The 19,388-nt window shown below is 34.5% G+C and overlaps 1 protein-coding gene across 3 annotated transcripts in view; it reads right to left on the reverse strand.

Annotated features, from left to right (window-relative positions):
• Nucleotides 1-19,388, reverse strand: part of KCNH8 (potassium voltage-gated channel subfamily H member 8) — a 197,961-nt gene that overhangs the window by 75,482 nt on the left and 103,091 nt on the right. For all 3 annotated transcript variants that reach the window (XM_042802266.1, XM_042802265.1, XM_042802267.1), the window contains exon 6: nt 118-275. In XM_042802266.1, the coding sequence (XP_042658200.1) occupies nt 118-275 (158 nt within the window). The remainder of the gene's footprint in view (nt 1-117; nt 276-19,388) is intronic.

Raw genomic sequence — 19,388 nt, forward strand, 5'->3', positions numbered from 1 at the left:
TACAAAGCTGAAAAAGACACTGAAGTTTGTTAAGTTTCAGTCTTCAGATCTGGAAAAAATCCTCTAAAAAACTTCTCTTTAAAAAAGAACAATTAAAGAAGGCAGGTTAGTACTTACCACAGTGACGTTGAAAGCATAAAGAAGATCAAAAGGAAGTGCAGCAATTAAATCAATGATAAACCAGGTAGTCATGTAGTGGATACAAATAGATCTTGCTTCAAATATAACTTGGCCAGACTTGCTGACATATGTTGTTCGGAAATTTAAAATAATATCTGCTTGACAAAGAATGAACAGAATCAGAGACAGCGATTTCTTGATTCCTGGGGATAACACCAGGAATCCATCATAACACTGGCTGTTTTATTTATGCACTGCAAAAAACAGATGAAAAATCTAATACAGAAACAGCTAAAACATACTGGTATAAGATCTACATACACAGAGTTAAAATAATTGATGCACAAAGTTGTTTGTAAGGAGTAAAGAGAATGTTTAAAGCATTTAAAACTCACTGATTTTAAAGGGAGCTTGAATAAAAAAAAAAAAAAAAAAACAAAAAAACAAAACAAAAACAAACCACACACATTACTCTTTAAACAGTATCAAAACCTGGTATTTTTCTTAATGAAAAATTAGAGTATGATTGCTGTGCGTAACACCTATTTATGTTTCTTTTGAGATAAAAAATAATTACTTTACTTAAAAGGTGTAATTGAAACTTTCTTTTAGTAATAACTGTCCAGCACAGAGAACAAATGTCATCCTCAAGGATAACCATTTGCTTACCAATATAAAGGTGCCAAACTCGCTTGAAAAAAAAAAAAAAAAAGCTTTTGGGATATGATGGAGATCACAAAAGTGATATGAATTGCTTGGTGGCTTGTGTATTTTGTATGTTCCTATCTAACATTCCAGAATGAGTGTCTTTCAACACAAGATATACTTTTGACATGTCTTGCCAAAGCACGTTAACACTCAAAGAAAACTTCAGGTTTTGACAACAGAGTCTTAATTATCTTCATGTCCCACAAGACAAAGACTATAATCTGTCCTCAAGCTATGCACCCAGTTTCTACTAAAATTACTGAGATCTACGTGCCTAACTTTCGCAATGTCAAAAAAAAGTGCAGCCAAGCATCAAGGCCGGTGTTTTATAGCAAGATAATTAGCTTGCTGCATTGCAAATTGTAATAACGCTCATGCTGAAGACCATCTCATAAAAGAGAAATGATCCCAAGTGTTAGGAAGACATTCAGAGTGTGATTGACTTTTTTCTCATTATGAAATAACAACTGCAGGGTGATGGTCATGATAGCCTGAAAGCCAGTGGAGTTCCTTTAATATCCAAGTTATGAGAGGCAGCTCTCTAGATGCTAATCCAGTGTGTAGTAGACTTGTCAGATGTGTTATTTGCATTCTAGGTAGCCTATTACTGAGTGTTGCAAGGAGGGAACTGTGTTCCCTGTGCCATCTGCCTCTGTCTATGGCAGCAACGGCAGCACTGACCCTTTTCTGTCTGCTAGGTGATGCCCAAGAAGGTATGCCTTCAGCTGCTTCTCCCACACCCTGCTCTTGTAAGGATGCAGCAGAAGCAGCTGCTGGGGGCTGGCTCCATGTCATACACAGCACGGAGTGTGCAGATGTTTGAGAAGTGTTTGCTGCCCAACCAGCTGTTTCTTACAGCCTTCAGGGAAGAGGGGATAGAAATGGCAAATGGAAGCACCTACAAGTGAAATTCTGCCTCTTGCCCACCAGCAGGCTGAAGGTATAGGAAGATGGTGTCTGCCTTGCAAATAGAAATAAACACATAATATAAGTATTTCATAGTTCCAGTCTATTCAAAGGATTTTTTTTTTTTTATCTTTGGATGCAAATATTACTTTCCTCACAGATAGTTTCTTGTGTGCTATGTAAATCTGCTTCAATTCAGCACATTCCTAGGAAAAAAAAGGCAAGCTATGAAGTCCTAAAAATTAAACATACCTCAACTTTTGTCTCTTCATAATAAAACGTAATGAACACTGACAGTACTAATATTGCAAAACTTGGATTTAATGCAAATCAAGTTAGAACTAAAAAGTGGGTAGTAGTAGGATTACTAGTATGAGTACTAGATTCATCTACTCCTGGTTTTGTAAGTAGTTTCTGGGGCCTGAGAACTTTTCTTCCTGCTATAACTCATGAGAATGAATGCCTAATTTCTGATATACCTTTTAGCCTGAATTTTTCATTCAGTGTATGAGAAATGTCTGCAAGGGCCAGCATGTTTGAACAGACTCCCCCCAGAAAGCAAAATCGGAGGATAGATTTTCCAGAACATGAGACACAAAGTGTTGCCACCACTAGAGCCATAAAAAGAGCAGTGGGTGAGCTTTGTCCCATTTGCAAGCTTTTGTACAACCTAGACAGCAAAATGCAAAAATGAGCATTAAAATATTTTTTCCCTCCATGATTTATTTGAAAATCAAAACCCTATGCTTATATAGACCATGCACATTGAAAATTAAATAAGTTAACATTTATGCAGTTCTCTCTAAATGCAGCAGATTTTATTAAACTATGTTTGTTAGGTATTTATCTCTTTTCTCCCTTTTCCTGAATTTTCCCACTTACAAAGGACATTGTTTTTCACCATTTCCCATGTTTTCTCTCTTTTTTATTGCAGGTTTGTTTGTTTGTGTGTTTGGTTTTGTTTTGTTTTGTTTTGTTTTGTTTTGTTTTTTCCCCTCTGTGCTGTTACTTCTAAATTAAAAAGGCTTTGGAAATGACACTTTTCAACAATGTTGTTAGTATAGTGAGGACAGCTATACAGTAAAGGACAGACATACAGTAAAGGAGGACACTATAAAGAAGAGCAAAAATATATGACCAGGTTCATCTTAACAGAGTAAATCAGCTTGATATAAAATGATCTGACATGTTATCTCAATGGAAAATACTGCCTCATTGAGAGGGCATGGACTGCCACTAGTCTATATTAAAGCAATTTTTCATTTCCAGAATTTTATCTTAGAAACTTTTGGTACTAGAAGAACATTAAAAATGAGATTTGTTTGACACTTACTATATGAGGATAGCATTGGAGAGTGGTACCTACAGGAATCAAATGCTTGGGGATAGCATTTTCTGTTTGGACCAGGCAGATCCATTATTTCATAACAATTTTTTTTCATGCTTTATGAACATAGATACTCAGAGCAGCCACACAATCCATGCAGAAACTACTGTTGAAGTCCTACAGCAGATTTCACACTATTGTTCTTGCAAAGGAGTTTGAAAATTAAATCCATCTGCCTACTAAATTTACTTAGTTGCTTACACTTAATTTTAAATAAAATGGTGTATCTGACACTCAGACAAATTACTAACTTTTATCAAGGTTTGACCAGAAGATCTATTGTCATCACTCAGTATCCATGACAACATTTCCATCTTAAGAACAGCAATATAAAACTTTCTTTCTTTTAGTGTACTTGTAGAGATGCTGTCCTCCTATGTTTGCTGTGATGTGCTGATTGTATGTTGTGATGATGGAAGCTAGGAGGAGTTGGAGTTAAAAACCTCTACATTTCTGGGGCACAAGGTATAAGAATGTTTGCCTAAAGCACTGCCAAACATTATACCAATGTTTTACAAAAGTGTTAAGTTTACTATCTTGTTTATTTCTACACAGATTTGCATTGAGATACCCATTTTATGAATTTATGTTAGATGATACTCTGAATCACAAAAGGATCTGATGAAATTTATAGCTGCTATAAAACAGTCATGTTTCATTATATAGACTTAAATTTTTCCCCTCTTACCTGAAAAATCCCAACCAGGTTTCAAAGTTTCATGTCCCTACAGTTTTTCTTAAAGTTTTTGTAACATAAACAGAGAAGCATTTCTATGATAAATCAGCTTCTATAAAATATTAATTAAATTTTCATTTAGCATGCAGTAAGGCAAATGTACACTTAATCAATTTCATTGTCATATGGATTTTTTTCATATAAATATTCCTCACCCTTAAAGAAAGGATAATTCTGTTGCATATTTTTACAATTTTATAACAAATAAATGTTATCAGCTCCAGTTCTAAACCATTTTGGTATTTCGTGTACTATTTTCAAGTTCTCCAATATGGACAGTAGAAACGATTTTTCAGTTATATTTCATCTCATCTTTCACTTTTATGACTGTTCCACTTTGGCAGTGAATGTATGTTTTTTTGCAAGGATAGTTTTTGTCCACAAAAACAATTTGGGACAGACACCCACCCCCCCACCCCCCCTAAAAATGGTGATCTAGAAAACAATAGATTTCCTAATGACAAGAGAAACAGATAATTCTAGTATATATGTTAAATGTGTAGTAATAACAATGTATAATTAATATCATAAGTTCCTGGAGGGTTTGAAATCAACACACTGTCTTTTGCTAAGAAAATTATGTCTTTTTGATACAGCTATCAAATTAGTTGATGACTGCAGAATACTTAGATGTGATCAAGTAATTTCATCCTGTATCATCGTAATTTGAAGTTTTGCATTAATGAGAACGTGAAACAAAACAAAAGACAAACCTGGCTTCTTGTTCAGTTTCAAAATGTTGTTACTATGGGTTTGTTTATAAACAAAACTGTTTATAAAGCATTCATCTTGGCTGGTTAAGTTCACAGTGATGTGGTAGTTTTTAACAAAGAAGACTGTGGACAATCCAAATCCAAACATAAAATGAATCTAAATGTCTCCATATGAGAGGCAAAACACATCTAAGACCTAGGAGGGAAAAAGATATCTGTAGAAGGGGAGATTCTGGCTTGAAAAGCAATGACACCAGAAGAGATTTCTAATAGCTAAGAGTGTTAGTGTGGGCTTAGTACAAAGCTGTGGCAAAATCGAGAATATCACCTGTGAATAAAAAATAGTTTGTAACTTTGATGAAACAATTACAAATTAAAAGACAAAGAGAAGATTTACAAAAAACTACCTGCATTTCACTTTACATGATGTTACAAATTTAAATTATTTGGTTTACTCATCTCCAGAATACCAACAGGAAAATTGACTTATTTGTTTTCATCCACTGATAGACTACTTAGGCAAAATAGACTACACTGGGCAGAGAGTAACTTTAAGCAAATTCATTTTGGAAATCAAATGTGGCTTAGCAAATGAGGTGATGAACTTACATCATTTGGATTAAACACTTATACTGTGTAACACAACATCATACCAAAGATACCTAAATTATGTTCGAGAACAACAACAGTTATATATGGGGACTCATGTAACTTACAGACACGAAGTGAATACGTATATAGATGTGCTAGGGAGAAGAAAGGCAGGTTTGACTGTCATGATCATCCTTTGCAGAATTGAGTTACTCTGGTTTTCCCTTAATTTCATAGCTTTAGGGGGAAAGAGATCGATTTGCATTTTGTCCTTACATGTTCTTTATGTAGGCTAAACTAAGACCGGATAAAGTAAGATTTTATCTTCAAGCCTATTAGTCATTATACGCAAGAAGCCAGGAAGTAATTTTTTCTCCCACTGATATACATGATGGCAATGAGAAGAGGCAGAGAGAGACTCAGCACAGAGAGAGGATCATGTTGGATCATTCCTTTGATGTATCAAAAAAGATTTATTTAGGATGCATTTTGACCAAATGCCCAGTTCTAATCCCAGATCTGGGTATGGAAAAGAATTACTTCCCAGGTTTCACATGCAGATATGCTTTATGATATCTTCTTCAGTGTGAAGCTAGACAATCTGCTATGATCATTTGACATATACTAGTTCACCTATACACTGCAAGTAGTGGTTCTATGGTATTTTTGACAGCTCTATCTCTGCCATTCCCTCTCTTTTACCTGTTCAAATTGAGTCTCCTAAATTAATGAAATCTTTGGGGCAGTTCTCATCATTTCGGCACAGTGTTGATCTTTCAAATTTTTCAAGATTTAGTGCAAAGCCTTAACACAAAGTAACATAGACACACATCTGAGTCTATCTGGTTTCATGGACTGAGGTCTTACAAGTTATAGTTGGTTCACACGTTAAGAACTACTGTTTTCTTGCAACAAAATTCACTGAACAGAACATATAAGTAAAATCGGAGATAGAAAAATTTTAGATTAGATTATCAAGTAGTCTCAGTTAGACCTGCATTCTTAAAGTTCAAAAATAGTCTGAAATTTTCAGTAATACAATTGAGATGTGAAATTAGCATGATTTCATATGCTTCATAATGAGCAAGGGGGTCAGTTCCCCCCTTGCTCCACAAGTACTTAATAGAGTTAGTTGATTACTATTCACATTTACAGATCAGTATGGAAGCACCAGCCACATACATAACTATTTAATGCAGATTTGCCTGATATAGGTAAGAAAGATAAGGATATTTATATCACTAGTTATTTGAAACTTCTTATTCTCATTTGTCTTGGAAACCTTCAGTGTGTAGTTATCAAAGTCAGAAAACAGATTTTCTTACTTGTTGCACATTAACATTTGTGAAACAACTAAAGCTTTAATGGAAAAAGAGATAACTACTTGCTTTAAATTCCCCTAAGCCCAATACACTAAAGACTTATCAATGTGCATATGGAATTCACTGTTCAATTTTGAAGAGATTAGAAGTTATTCTGCACAGCACCCCTTTCTGCCTTCTTATCAAAGTAATTTAGGACAACAGCCCTGGGTAACATTTATATATTTAAGATTGAATAGGAAATGGTAAGTGCTTCTTTCTGAATCCAACTTGTTAGATAAAAATCCAGAAGGAGGTAGGTGAGTGTGATCCATCTTTTATTTCTTGACAGTTTTCTGAGCTATACTTGGATATAAAGAGTTTCTTTATCTGGGCAACCTTATTTACAGTTTAACTGCTGTGCTAAAGTACTTACTGAGAAAGCTGTAAAGGGAAAAGAAAACAACTAGAACTCCTGAGGCAAGAAACTTCTAAAAGCACAAAAAAATCTTTAATGAAAACTTAGAAATGTCCATTTCTCCTGAGAGATTTTATTATTTTTAGGAATTACATGCTCCACAGTCTTTTGGGGATTGCTGTTTGAAAAGTAGAAGATTATTTTTTCTTTTTTTAAAATAAATGTATTCTATCATTAAGACTTTGAGCAACTAAAATGGTAAGCAAATTCAGACAACAAATATTAAACATCAAAAAACTCTATAATAATCCATTCTGAAAGTACCCATAGATTGTGTAATATATTAGAAACAGTTTGTGAATCTTACTGTGCACTAGTTTCTACCTACCAACAACACTAATTTATGAAGGAACAATTTGAAATTCAGCATGAGCATCAATGAGCATCAACATGAGCTCCAAAAGCTCAGGAGATTCCAGACAATACCACAGCATCAAAACTAATGGTTTTCATTAGTGCTGAATTTGTGTTCCAAATGCCCTGAGATAAGGTGGGCTTTAACCATTTCCTACAGCATGAAGGACAACAATTTTACAGATTCCAGCTGTAAACCAGGCAAGAGGGATATGTAATCTCTGAGCTGATTGTTAAAGCGTACATAAAGTGACTTCAGTAGCTTTGGACAATTAGTGGGTCAAAAGTTTTCTACAAAAAGTATATTTGAATATCATATCTTTAAGTATGCTCTAACAACAAACTTCAGCCTGTGCAATCTTCATACTTAAAACTGTTTTCGATATATTTGTTTCTGACTGGGACAAGAACAACAATCCCTTTTCTGTTTCAGCAGCTTGCATAACACAAGCAATGAACAAATCATTAATAATAAGTAATATTACTGCAGAAAAAAAATCTGAAGTAACCTCACTGCATATTTTTTCCATGTAAGCTGAAAAAACTTCATTTTAAATGATCTTGAAGCTACATAGATCATGCCATGTGCTCACGAAAGCAAAATATGGGATGTAAATAACATTTCTGACATGAGCAATGTCATTAAAAAGTTACCTAAAATAAAAAGATGGAATAACAGCACAAAATATCAAACTGGTTGACTCACTACATTCTGTGCTGAAAAACAGCACACACATATCTAAAATATCATCTTTATACTTGATGTAGAGGGCAGGGAAGGGGTGAAGCCTCTCTATTCTTGTCTTTATTAGGAAAAAACCCTGGGTTCTTATTTCAAATTTGATAATTTCAGTTAAAATTAGACAGCAAAAAGTCAGAGTTCAAGAGAATTAAAGCTCAAGGTAAAGTCTAGACTATCCAATTGACTTTAAGAAAGGCCCTTAAGTCGTGTAAAAACTACAAGGTGTTTTTTTTCCACAGACTTTTACGGTATTTTAACATAGATACACGTGCTTTGCTAAGAGCCATGTATTTTAAGCCAGCCCTGACCCATGTTGCAGACTTTCACTCCTTCACCACCTATTGCTGTGCAGGTAAGCCTGTGAGTTTAACAGAAGCAAAGTCTGTCAGTCCATAAAGCAACAAGTAATTTTGTTGCTGTCCAACACAAAGGTGAACTTGAGCTGGCAGCATTCAGTAGGGAGAACCCAAGATCTCAAGTTTCAACAGGCTTAGAACAGTCAGTCATATCACCCATGCAACTCCCCTGCCCCTCACCTCCAAAAATTTAAATAGAGCTTATTTACCAGTTATTTCAGCTCTAATTTCCACACCCACGTCAGGCAGAATCACTTCATATTAAGAAAAATTCAATGACAAATCAATGGCTAGTCAGTCACCCCCACAAAGACTGATCTGCTTAGTCTGCTGATGCAAATCTCTTACCTTCCTATCCCCTTCTCTCTCACATGCCTACTGCTTTCACCCTACAACCACCAGCACTGCTCCACTGCTGCTTCCAAACACAGGCTTCTGCTCCACACACCCTTTGACCACATGTGCCTGTTGATGCAACACCTTTCTGCTTTTTCAGTCCTGCTCCTTCTTCTCTCTAGCCTGGACGCTGACCACCTTCCCTACCAACCCCATACAAGGCAAACCAGAACCCCTGTTAGGCACTAAGGCCCTAAGACTCTCCCTAAGCAGAGAAAATAAACAGCATTTGACGAATCTCATAAAACCATTTGGTACAATCAATCTCAAACTTAAACCCTGACTTTGATTTATCTTCTGGTTGGATCCCATGGTTAACTAGCTCAATCTGCATGGATTCTCTCAGCCTATTATTTCAACTACCAACAAGATATGGGCACACACCCTTTATTAGAAAAAAATTAAATTCTTGTAAGAAATGTGCTATCTTTAAAACTTGTACAAAGTTACACTGAACGATTAAAGAAAATTAATTTGTATACCAAAAAAACCTTTTTTTCAGCTATGAAAATGTCTACATTAAAAAATGTTATCTATATACAGCTGCTATTCCAAATTTATTTATATATTTTACTCCAATTAGGCTCTTACACAGTATTCACAGCAGTAAACATCAGCAGGCTGTGACCAACATCACCTGAATGTCTTCCAAGTTTGCAATTACTATGGCTGCATGCCTTTGTGATATTTTAATTCTAAATTTCTGAAGCCAATACTACGATCTAACTGAAAAGCTCCAACTTATTCCTTTCCTTGTTTGAGTGTGCTAATGGCTTTTACTCACCTATTTGTGACCATTTGCTTTTTCACAAGCTTCCAGTGTGAAAATCCATGCCCTAGCAATGCTCAGTTCCTATGTAAACACAATTTAACTCATAGTTGGGCATAAATGAGCTAGGAACTCTGAGCAAGTCCATAGAATTCTGAAACTGTTTGGTGACCTCTCTTGAATTAAAGCTCTGTAGGACATCACACCCATTACCAAGCCATCCTTTTCTAAATTTCTGTCATGCTCACATTTACACACAGACACATCCACTCAGTGAATGATATGAAAACACGGATTTGAACCAGTGCTCAAAGGGAAGAAGAGATTACCTTAAAAAAAATGAGTTTCTATTCTGTGCATAATACAGGTTGCCACTCTAAAAATTTTATATAAAAAGTGAAAACGATAAACTGATATTCAGCAAGCTATCCTATTAATCCTTAAGATGTTTTCCAGAATAATACCCCTTTTCCAATTTCAAAAGCACAATACATGTTTTGTAGATTCTCAATTACTAATCCCTGTTAAAAAAAAAAAAAAAAAAAAAAAGAGGTGATCCAGAGGTAAAAATTCATCTGGTGGCCAGCTGAACCTATTTATCCGTAAATAGGATTATTTTACCTGAAGCAGCTGATTTTCCAGTGTCAACATTTTTTTTTTCTCTTCAGAATCCTGCTGGGATTAAACACACTACAGCAAAATAACAGTTTAGGATTAGTCAGCTGATTCAATAACTTCCCATGGCACTCTTTCAGATTGCAGAACATGCTAGGTAATACAATTTACATTACCTCACTTTTACTGTGAATTAAATGAAGTTGAAAAATCCTGCATCTTTAGGGCAAGTAGTATACATATAAGCAGCAACCAAGGGATTGGGTGATGCATGATTTTTTTATTAGACTACAGTAATTTAATCCTGTGCTTGAGACCTAGATGATTTAGGTATATTAACCCCATTGATTTTTAGGGCAGACAGATTCCTACATCACCTCCCTCTCCTAAGACAGTACAAATGGCTCTTCTCTTATTTTTTTCATCATCCTTTATGTGATTTTACATTGATTGTCTTTAGCTAGCAATACTTTCCCCAAAGGCCAAGCTCTGATCTATCTGATTATTTGAGCCAATGTTATTTAATTACATATGGATAACGGTATTAGAACCTGTCCAGAGAGCTTTTAGGAAAGATTCCAGGAAATATTAGTACTATATTGCTTGAAGAATAATTTATCGGTCCCTATATAAACTCTTATATTTTCTATTCTACTGCTGCTATAAAACTAGATGGTCATAGTATATTTCTTAGGAACAATTTATTCAAATGGAAGTGTGATTTTTCAACTCAGCATATCCCCTCAAAATGTCTATTACCACAATTAGCTTGATGAGTTTCTTTCTGGTGCTGACACTATAAGGTGAGAGAAATGATATTTGTTTTATGTAGGAAAGGAAAGCAATGTTTATTTTACACCTGTTGCTTAGGAATATGGGCTATCATGAAGTCAAAGTTTACAAGAAAAAAAAAACAACACAGAGATTAATTAATAAAACCCCCTAAATGTAGGGGGTTTATATAATAAATACATACTATATAATAAAATATATAATATAAAAATAATAATATATAACAAAATAATATTTTTATAACAGTCTGTTGCTGCTGCTGAAGGAAAAACATTTTTTTTCCTAAGAAAGTTATAACAAATGCTGAACAGACAGTAAGCAACAATCAATCAAACTACAGAAAATTTGTGAAAATCTAGACCCATTTGGGAAAGAGAAAGAAATCACTGGTAGCCAGGATGAAGGAAAATTAGAGGTTTAGATGTATTAGGAAAGAAATGCTAATCCACAGTAGTTCCTTTGTACTAGTGACATCCCATTATTAGAAAAGCTATTAATAATCTTGCAGAAAAAAACCCCAGATGTATTCAACAATACTTCTTACCTAATTTTGGAATGGAGCAGCAAAGAATGGTTGTATCATATCAGATGCTAAATTATAATCCAGTGTATCCTAACTAAGAATCATCAGGTAGTAAATGTTTTAAACCAGTAGTACTAAACACTTAACAAGACGTCACTTCTGCAGGTTGAAAAAAAATACAAAAAAATAAATATGTCATTTACAACCCATAGATGAGTAGAGTTGTGTATTCTCTTTTCTCTAAGGCCTGTGAAGAAGAGCTAATGTCCATCAGGAAAACATGCTTTAGCCAAACACAGTTTATTGAAACTGCAACACTTTACTGTGTTGAGAGTCCATGAATTCAAACACCAGTATCATGAAAGACCACAAATTTTAAAAATAGAAAGTCACAATATTTTTTTTTTGATTACTTAATTTTCAGCGTTTTGGGTTCAGCTTTTCAAGTTGCTCTCCTTAATTATAAGGGTATTAAACAGGGATTAGCTAATCTCAGTTCTACAGTAGTTCATACTCCAGAAAAGCATCACATATTGTGACCTTTACAATAACATACTAAACACTGGTAAAATTTTATTTTTTTATAAACTATGTTCTACCTTTTAAAAACAGACTCAATCCATGAACATATTGAGTAACTAAAATACATTACATTGACTTTTCTACTAAAGAAGATACAGACTTCAGAGTCTTGAAAGAAAAAGCAAAGAACTAAAAATATTTCTGAAAAATGAACTGCTAGCTCTGCTTTTGAAAGAAAGTAGTATTTGTGACTGCAGAAGTGTGAGAGTTTCTGCATGGGTAATTTTCTTAATAAAATCTGCAGAAACAGGACAGAAGGAAACCATTCCAACGCATAAAGAAACATCAATCATATGACTTAGCTTTTAACAAAATTCAATGTGTGTGAAGCAAATGTAGTTAGGTATTTCTTGAACACAGTTCACTTTACACAAATGCTGGAGACAACAATGAAAAGATCAAAGAAAAACATTCAATGGGCAATGGGGCAACTTCTTCATGCACTTAAAATTTTTTGACCAATTCTAAGGAGGAAACCCAAAATATTTTCCTCAGAAATTTACCTCATGTAGTTTGATAAAATTCACATAGGAAATGATCCATAAATCATAAAAAAAAAAAAAAAAATAAGATTACACAAAAGCACACAAAAAATATGGTAAGCTCTCAAGCATCTAAGAATTTCCTTGGAAATTAACTAGATGGTCAATTAAAAGACTTTAATCTTATTGAAAAATACAATGCTGTTTTACCATTGTGTTATAGCACACTAAACTAAAATACAAACTTTGTCTAATTGTACCTATAATACAAGACAGTCACACTTTGTATAACAGGTGAGTTTTAACTTTGTATGCTTTTTGAAAAGAAACATAGCAGAGTGAAAGTTTTGTGCAAAAATATTACTACATTTACCAATTTGAGGATTGACTACTGGTGAAACAAATGATTTGTCACACTGCTTTTTAAATTTTTTTTTTTTTTTTACAGTACCACCACTGCTTAGGCCAAAAAAAAGATGACGAGTCAGTTCTTAAGTGCTCTTACTACTCTTAACTGCTCAGAAGACTGTCACTCTGATAAAACAAGAGTCACTGTGAAATAGGAAGTAAGAAAGGAAAATAATCTGTCTGGAGAGATTAATTTAGGACAGCTGAGAAGTGGAACAGTGACTATATTTGTCGGAAGCACAGATGCAGAATATCTTGACCCAGCTATAAGCTGCCTACAGACTCCTCTCCAGAATAGTAAGGAATTCCATATGGTAAATGCTGCATATTTCAGCCTATAATCATGAGGTTCCCATCATCTTACATGTGTTTTTTAAAAGGCCTTTATCCTGCATAATCCACTTGATTTGTTTTAGGTATTCCTTTACAAAATCAGATTTTAGAATGGAGCTTGTTCAGTACTTCTTAAAGTATTTTTTTTCTTGGATTTTGCCTTTAACTCTGATGTTACATGACACAATACATAAGAATCCCTTCTTGTAACCAGTTCACTAGTAGTTTCAGTCAACATCATTCATTATGGCCTCGGAAAAAGCAGGAATGCTCAGATGAGCAGTTTTCTTGTCTTAACTGTAAGGTATCTCCCAACTTCAGGAGTAGTAAGCAACATTTTTGGGGCAGTGATTTCTTAAAACGTTGGTTAGATCTACAAGCATAGATTTTTTTTCATTCGATGAGAAGCTGGCTAACGATGTGTACAATGGCAATCACACCTCTGCAAATGAAGAGTCAGCAGAGCCAATACAAGTAAAATTTTCAGGGTGCCTCCATTATCATAACATTTATCTGCATTTACTTGAAGATACAGAAATACTTCCATGGAAATTATCACTTCTGAGTTATTGTGGCTAATGCTTGTCTCCTTTATGTCCAGGTGGATGTTTTTGTGCCTGAAAACACATCTTCTGTGCAGACTAGCATCTGTCCTCCCTACAAGGGTATGTAATAAAGTCTATTGGAAAAATTCCTAGCCATATAGTGGTCTTGCCAACTTTAGTTTGACATTTTGAATGAGAATCTTTAGGAAATTTATTACTGCTTTTTTACATAAACACTACGTATTGCTTATTCACATTACTAGATAATCCACAGTCCATGAACAATTTATTATGACCTTTCCTCCTTAATATTAGGTGTATCAACAATGTCACTCTATCGGGTCTCATTATTTTGTTCATATGTATTCACAGATGAGATCATTTGGTGCTCAGAGATAAATTCAAACCATTCCCTTGGTATTTTAGCATATCAGGGTCTGAAAGCATCTATATTTCTAAAGTATGGTTCAAAACACTGCCATTTCCTTTCAAAATGCACAAGTCCTCTTAGACGTGAGGTCTCCTAGACACAACTACTCTTTTACATGACCTTCTGTACACTTACAAAGTATGAAATGATAGTCATTATAATAATGAAAAAGAACACAAAAGAAAAAAGAAAACAAACCTTCTAATTCAAAGCAACCTAATAAAATCTATAGCACTTAATACTATCTCATCTGATTCCAACAAATTTTGTTTAACATATATTATTTCAATATAATAATATGCAAACTTGAATGACTGTGTAAACCATAAATGATGATAGAAATTTCTACTGGGTTTGTACCATGCTTTTAAATCTCTACATGTTAAACATCTGAGACTTGAGGGCTTCATATGCTTTAAGACAATTTTGGAAAGATTTTGAGTCATTTACATTTGTGATAGACACTAATGGGCTGAACAAGTTTCTTTAATCTAGAGTATCATGCAACACAAATCACAGCTTTAGGGCTTCTAAACATGCTGCTTTTAAAAATTGAGGTTGCTGCTAACACACTTTGTTAGATAATATTTAACAAGAGAGACAGATACACAGAGAAGCAATCTTAGTAACCATGATTAGTTTTCTCTCTTGAAAGTGTAAGCCATAGATAAAGTCTTCAGACAAGTGTGTGTGGGGGGAGAGTGGAGGAAGGGATGCATATAGGGTTCTTTTTCCACAGGTAGTCAAAGGAGTATGATGAAGAAAATCACTTAAAATTACTGTTGCCAGTATGTTTATAAAGAGTATAATTTTACAGGTATAATTAGTATCCAGGCTTCTCCATCTTACACTAGAAACTGGATGATCCACAAATAGAAAACTAAAATGAAAAGTTAAAGGTCACTTATTTTTATAGCTCTTCTCTCTGTAGTTGTTCCTGACTACCTTAAGAGACAAAATACTCAGACACCTTAGATCTTATCCAGTAAGCAATGTATTACCATTGCTCTGAAAGTCTAGACATATTTTCTCTGAACCACTGAACTGATCTGAACTCCTGTCAAAGATGTCTCATTCAAATAGTCCTGTGAGCGAGCCTGAGCACTTAGCAATAAAGCATTGATAATTTTTCCAGTAATGTTACTTTCTTCAATTAAGGTGTTCAATAATGTTTTTAAAACAAAATTTAAAAAAAGTCTGAAAACCAGAAGGAAACAATTGCAGACAGAAGAGCATGACACTGGATAGTTATGGAAGAGTAAAAGTTATGAAATCACAAGGTTATTACTAATAAAATTGAATGAAATTAGTGAGATATTGTCCCAGATTTTCTCTCTAAAAGAGAGAAAACTTTACAGATATTATAGAAAAGTAACCAAGATCCATTATGTTCAGAAATCTTGAAAGTTTAGCTACCCAGACATACCTATCTACAAATGATGGACCTGGCTACTGCCTATGCAAATTAAGGGGCATAAACTTTGAAGTAAATAGTGCAATAAAGCAGATAATATCACTCACCAGCTGAAACAGTTTGTAAGATAATTTTTTATGTGTTTGCTTAAATAGGCTAATGTTAAAAAGTTTTTCTCTCCACATCTTAATGATTTTAGGATACATAAAACAGTCAAATAATTCCCAAACTAAATTAGTTTTGCATTATCATTAGATAGAGGAAGCAAAAGATTTATTTACAGGGGAATTTTAGAGAAGATTTGCACACATTACAGAGGAAAAGAGATCTGAAAGTACACTCAAACATCACATCACACAAGTTATCAAAGCACTAGCATATACAGGAAACATCAAGTGACAAATAATTTTAACTTAATTTGAGAAGCATTAATTATGTTCCCTCCCAGAAATCACAAAATGTTTTATTATTATTATTTATCTTCCGTTTATGTTTTAGAGAACTTTGAAGGCTTAAACAGTTAAACCTCTAGTTAGATGTGCTTTTTTCTTATAAATAATTTAATTCAAATCAATAGCTTTATAAGCACCCCAAGTCAGGAGAACACTTCCATAGACATTTTTATCATGCTTAAGCATATGCTGACTCACAAATCATATAATCTTAAAAGATTTTTTTTTAAGCCACTAAATCTATTAGAATTCTTCTACTTAAAAGAAACCCTTAGCTTCTACCCTATTATGTCCTCTGAACTGATGTGCAGACATCTCTCCCTTTTACTGTCATATCTTAGCTCCCTTTGATCACACAGATAAAAATGAAGACCTTGGAAGTCCAAATAAGAGTTCACGCAAGTTATATGTGTTAAAGTAATATTATTCTATGTCCTGAGAAATCCAAATAAAGTCAGACTCTTTTTCTCCAATTCATGATTACAGAGTGCAATACAGCTGAAGGCCCATCTCAGACAGATCTCCCCACTGACTGAGGCAACAGCATCATAAAAAGAATTTTACTCAACGTTTCTCATTGACTTTGCTTACCTTTTCTCAAAGCATATAGATCATCCATCGAATTTGTGTTTGTCAGAGCCACAGTGCATCAATGCCCTGAAACTTATGTTTAAATTTATGTATGCTGTCAGTCTTACTACTTTCAATATAGTTACACATGTTCTGAGACATATTCATTCAACATTTTAATGGAGAAGAGACCACTGAGAGGTAAATATAAACACACCACTTTCTTTAAATTCAAGGCAGAGGTTTAAATGCAGTATGACACTATCCTGAAAATAACACATAAGCATTTTCTCAGAGCCACAAATTTAAAAACAGATAATAACTTTACAAACAACTATTTTGGGAAAAATTGAGCTATTTTTGAACCTGTAGGGGAGGAATATCGGTCCGGTATTTGTGGTTACCAGTAACATAATAATGCAAAGAAGTCTCTTCTAGTATTTTATACACTTCTTTTTGAATGCATTTAGTTACAAGAGTAGTTTGATTTCCTGGATGATAGACCTAAAAGTCTAACCAGAAAAAAATGAATTAAAATTTACAGAAAATTATCTACCCAGCTAGTCTATTGATCATAGAGGTACCATTGCTTTTGACTTACTGATATAAGAAGTTCATCTTTCCAGCAAAGGATATAAACAGAAAAGGAGCACTCTGAGCAGTACACCATCTGTCTTGCTTCAAATGAATACTACAGCACATAGATCAGTTAGATACATATTTTACTCTCTTGTGCTGAGATTCTAATAAACTGTCCTCATTCAGGCTGGAATAGAGTTCCTGTTTGTTTTAGTAGCTGGAGGAGTGCTGCAACACCCTGAGACCCCAGGGGCTCCCCAGGTCCCAGTGCCTTCACCTGTGTGAGGGGGAGCACAGCTGGAGGGCTGGGCCCGGATTGGCCAATAGTCCATGTCATGTGACACTGTGATCACCATATAAAGGCAGGAGAGGGCTGGGAGAGGGGCCACTTCTGAGAGTGTGGCTGTGGGGCCTTTGTGTTGGGGATCACTGGCTGGGAGCAGGGGGGTGTCGGTCGGCCGGTGGTGAGCAGCTGTATTGTACATTACCTACTGCTATTGCTGTCAGTGTATTATTCTGTTACTGTTATTAAACTGTTTTTATCTCAACCCACGAGTCTCCCTTTGCCCCTTCGATTCTCTCCCCATTCCCAAGTGGGGGGAGGGTGGGTGAGCGACTGTGTGGCATTTAGCTGCTGAGTAGGCTCAAACCACAACATAAACACATTCATAACAAAACCAGATATCCACATGAATGTGGGTGAAGGACACAACCATTATAAAAATATTGTAACCTTGACTGTACTGTTTTTATAAAGATGTCTAGCTAGATCGAGTAGAATTATTTCATTTTGTATTCCTTAAAATGAATATGGACTAATTTATGACAGACTAGAGTCAACCTCACTCCTGTTACATAAGACAAAGGATGATCCTTGATGATCTGCATTGCACAATGTAGGTTTCTCACTGCAATGCTTGAGTGTCATTGAATTTGTATTGCTTGCATAACATGAGAGTCCACCAAGATCTAATAGTGAGCATAAAAGGGGAAAATTAGACCTTAAACTTAATGCCCAGAGGAGAAAACACAAATATTTATTCATCATAACATCTGATTCTTCCATCAGCCATATCACCTATAGTAAAGCTGTCAGAGAAACGGAATAAACTTTTCAAAATTTTCATAAGAAAAATTGTTAAACTAAAGACATTTTGAATTGCTGCTTAGTGTGTAACAATCTTCAGTTTTCTTCTCCTAGAGAAGGTCATAACATTGCTTTTAATGTATCAGTTAAGCTACTTTTTTCACGAAAAAATAGAGAAACATAAAGTAGAAAAGTTTTCAATCGGAGGATGATTTTATTGTTTTGTTAATTTTCTTTCTCTCTTAGAACCTGTGCTAAGCCTTTCATATTCAGAAAAGACATACTCAACTTTGCTTATTTCTTTAAAATGGTAGTTCCTCCACCTGCATCTTATGAACAGATCTGAGCTGTAGTTTGTCAGTGTGATGGCACTGAGTGGTATGATAACAATAAAAACCTAGGGAACAATCCTTATGACTCTATTCAAAGATTCTTTTCTGTATTTACAAAGAAATTGAAAAAAGATAATACAAAAAAGAAATTGCTTTGCTACAAGGATACTATTAATTATGACCTTATCTTCTTTCATTTATTTAAATGCGTAAGAATTAAATGGATCATTGAAATACAAGTTTAGAGAACGGACCAGATGACAATCTGCAACCTCTTAATTCTATCCCAGTAGTCAGCAGAGCATATTGATATTGTACTTTTGCATTATTGCAGTATGAATTCTAATCTTATGTCATTAGTTTTTAAAATCTAGTGATTTTCAACTTGTGGTCCATGGGTCTTCTAAGTGTCTGTGAAAGGCAATAGGAAAAAAATGTACATTATGAACAGTGCTATATTAATTCCAGGACACTTCCCTACATGGGGAAGGTTTTAGGTATCCACAGGCTAAAACAATGGTTTTCAACCTTCCTTGAGGCCAAAGGTCCCTCTTGAGTAACAGCAGGACTACCTGAATCAATTTAAAGTAAAAAAAAAGGGGAAAAAAAAAAAAAAAAAAAGGCAATCTAAAGTTCAGATAAAATCTCAAACAATATAGCTAAAATTGATTTACTTTAAAATCATGG

Source organism: Tyto alba, unplaced genomic scaffold (assembly GCF_018691265.1).
Source record: "Tyto alba isolate M040663 unplaced genomic scaffold, T.alba_DEE_v4.0 Super-Scaffold_38, whole genome shotgun sequence".
NCBI classification, from domain to species: Eukaryota; Metazoa; Chordata; class Aves; order Strigiformes; family Tytonidae; genus Tyto; species Tyto alba.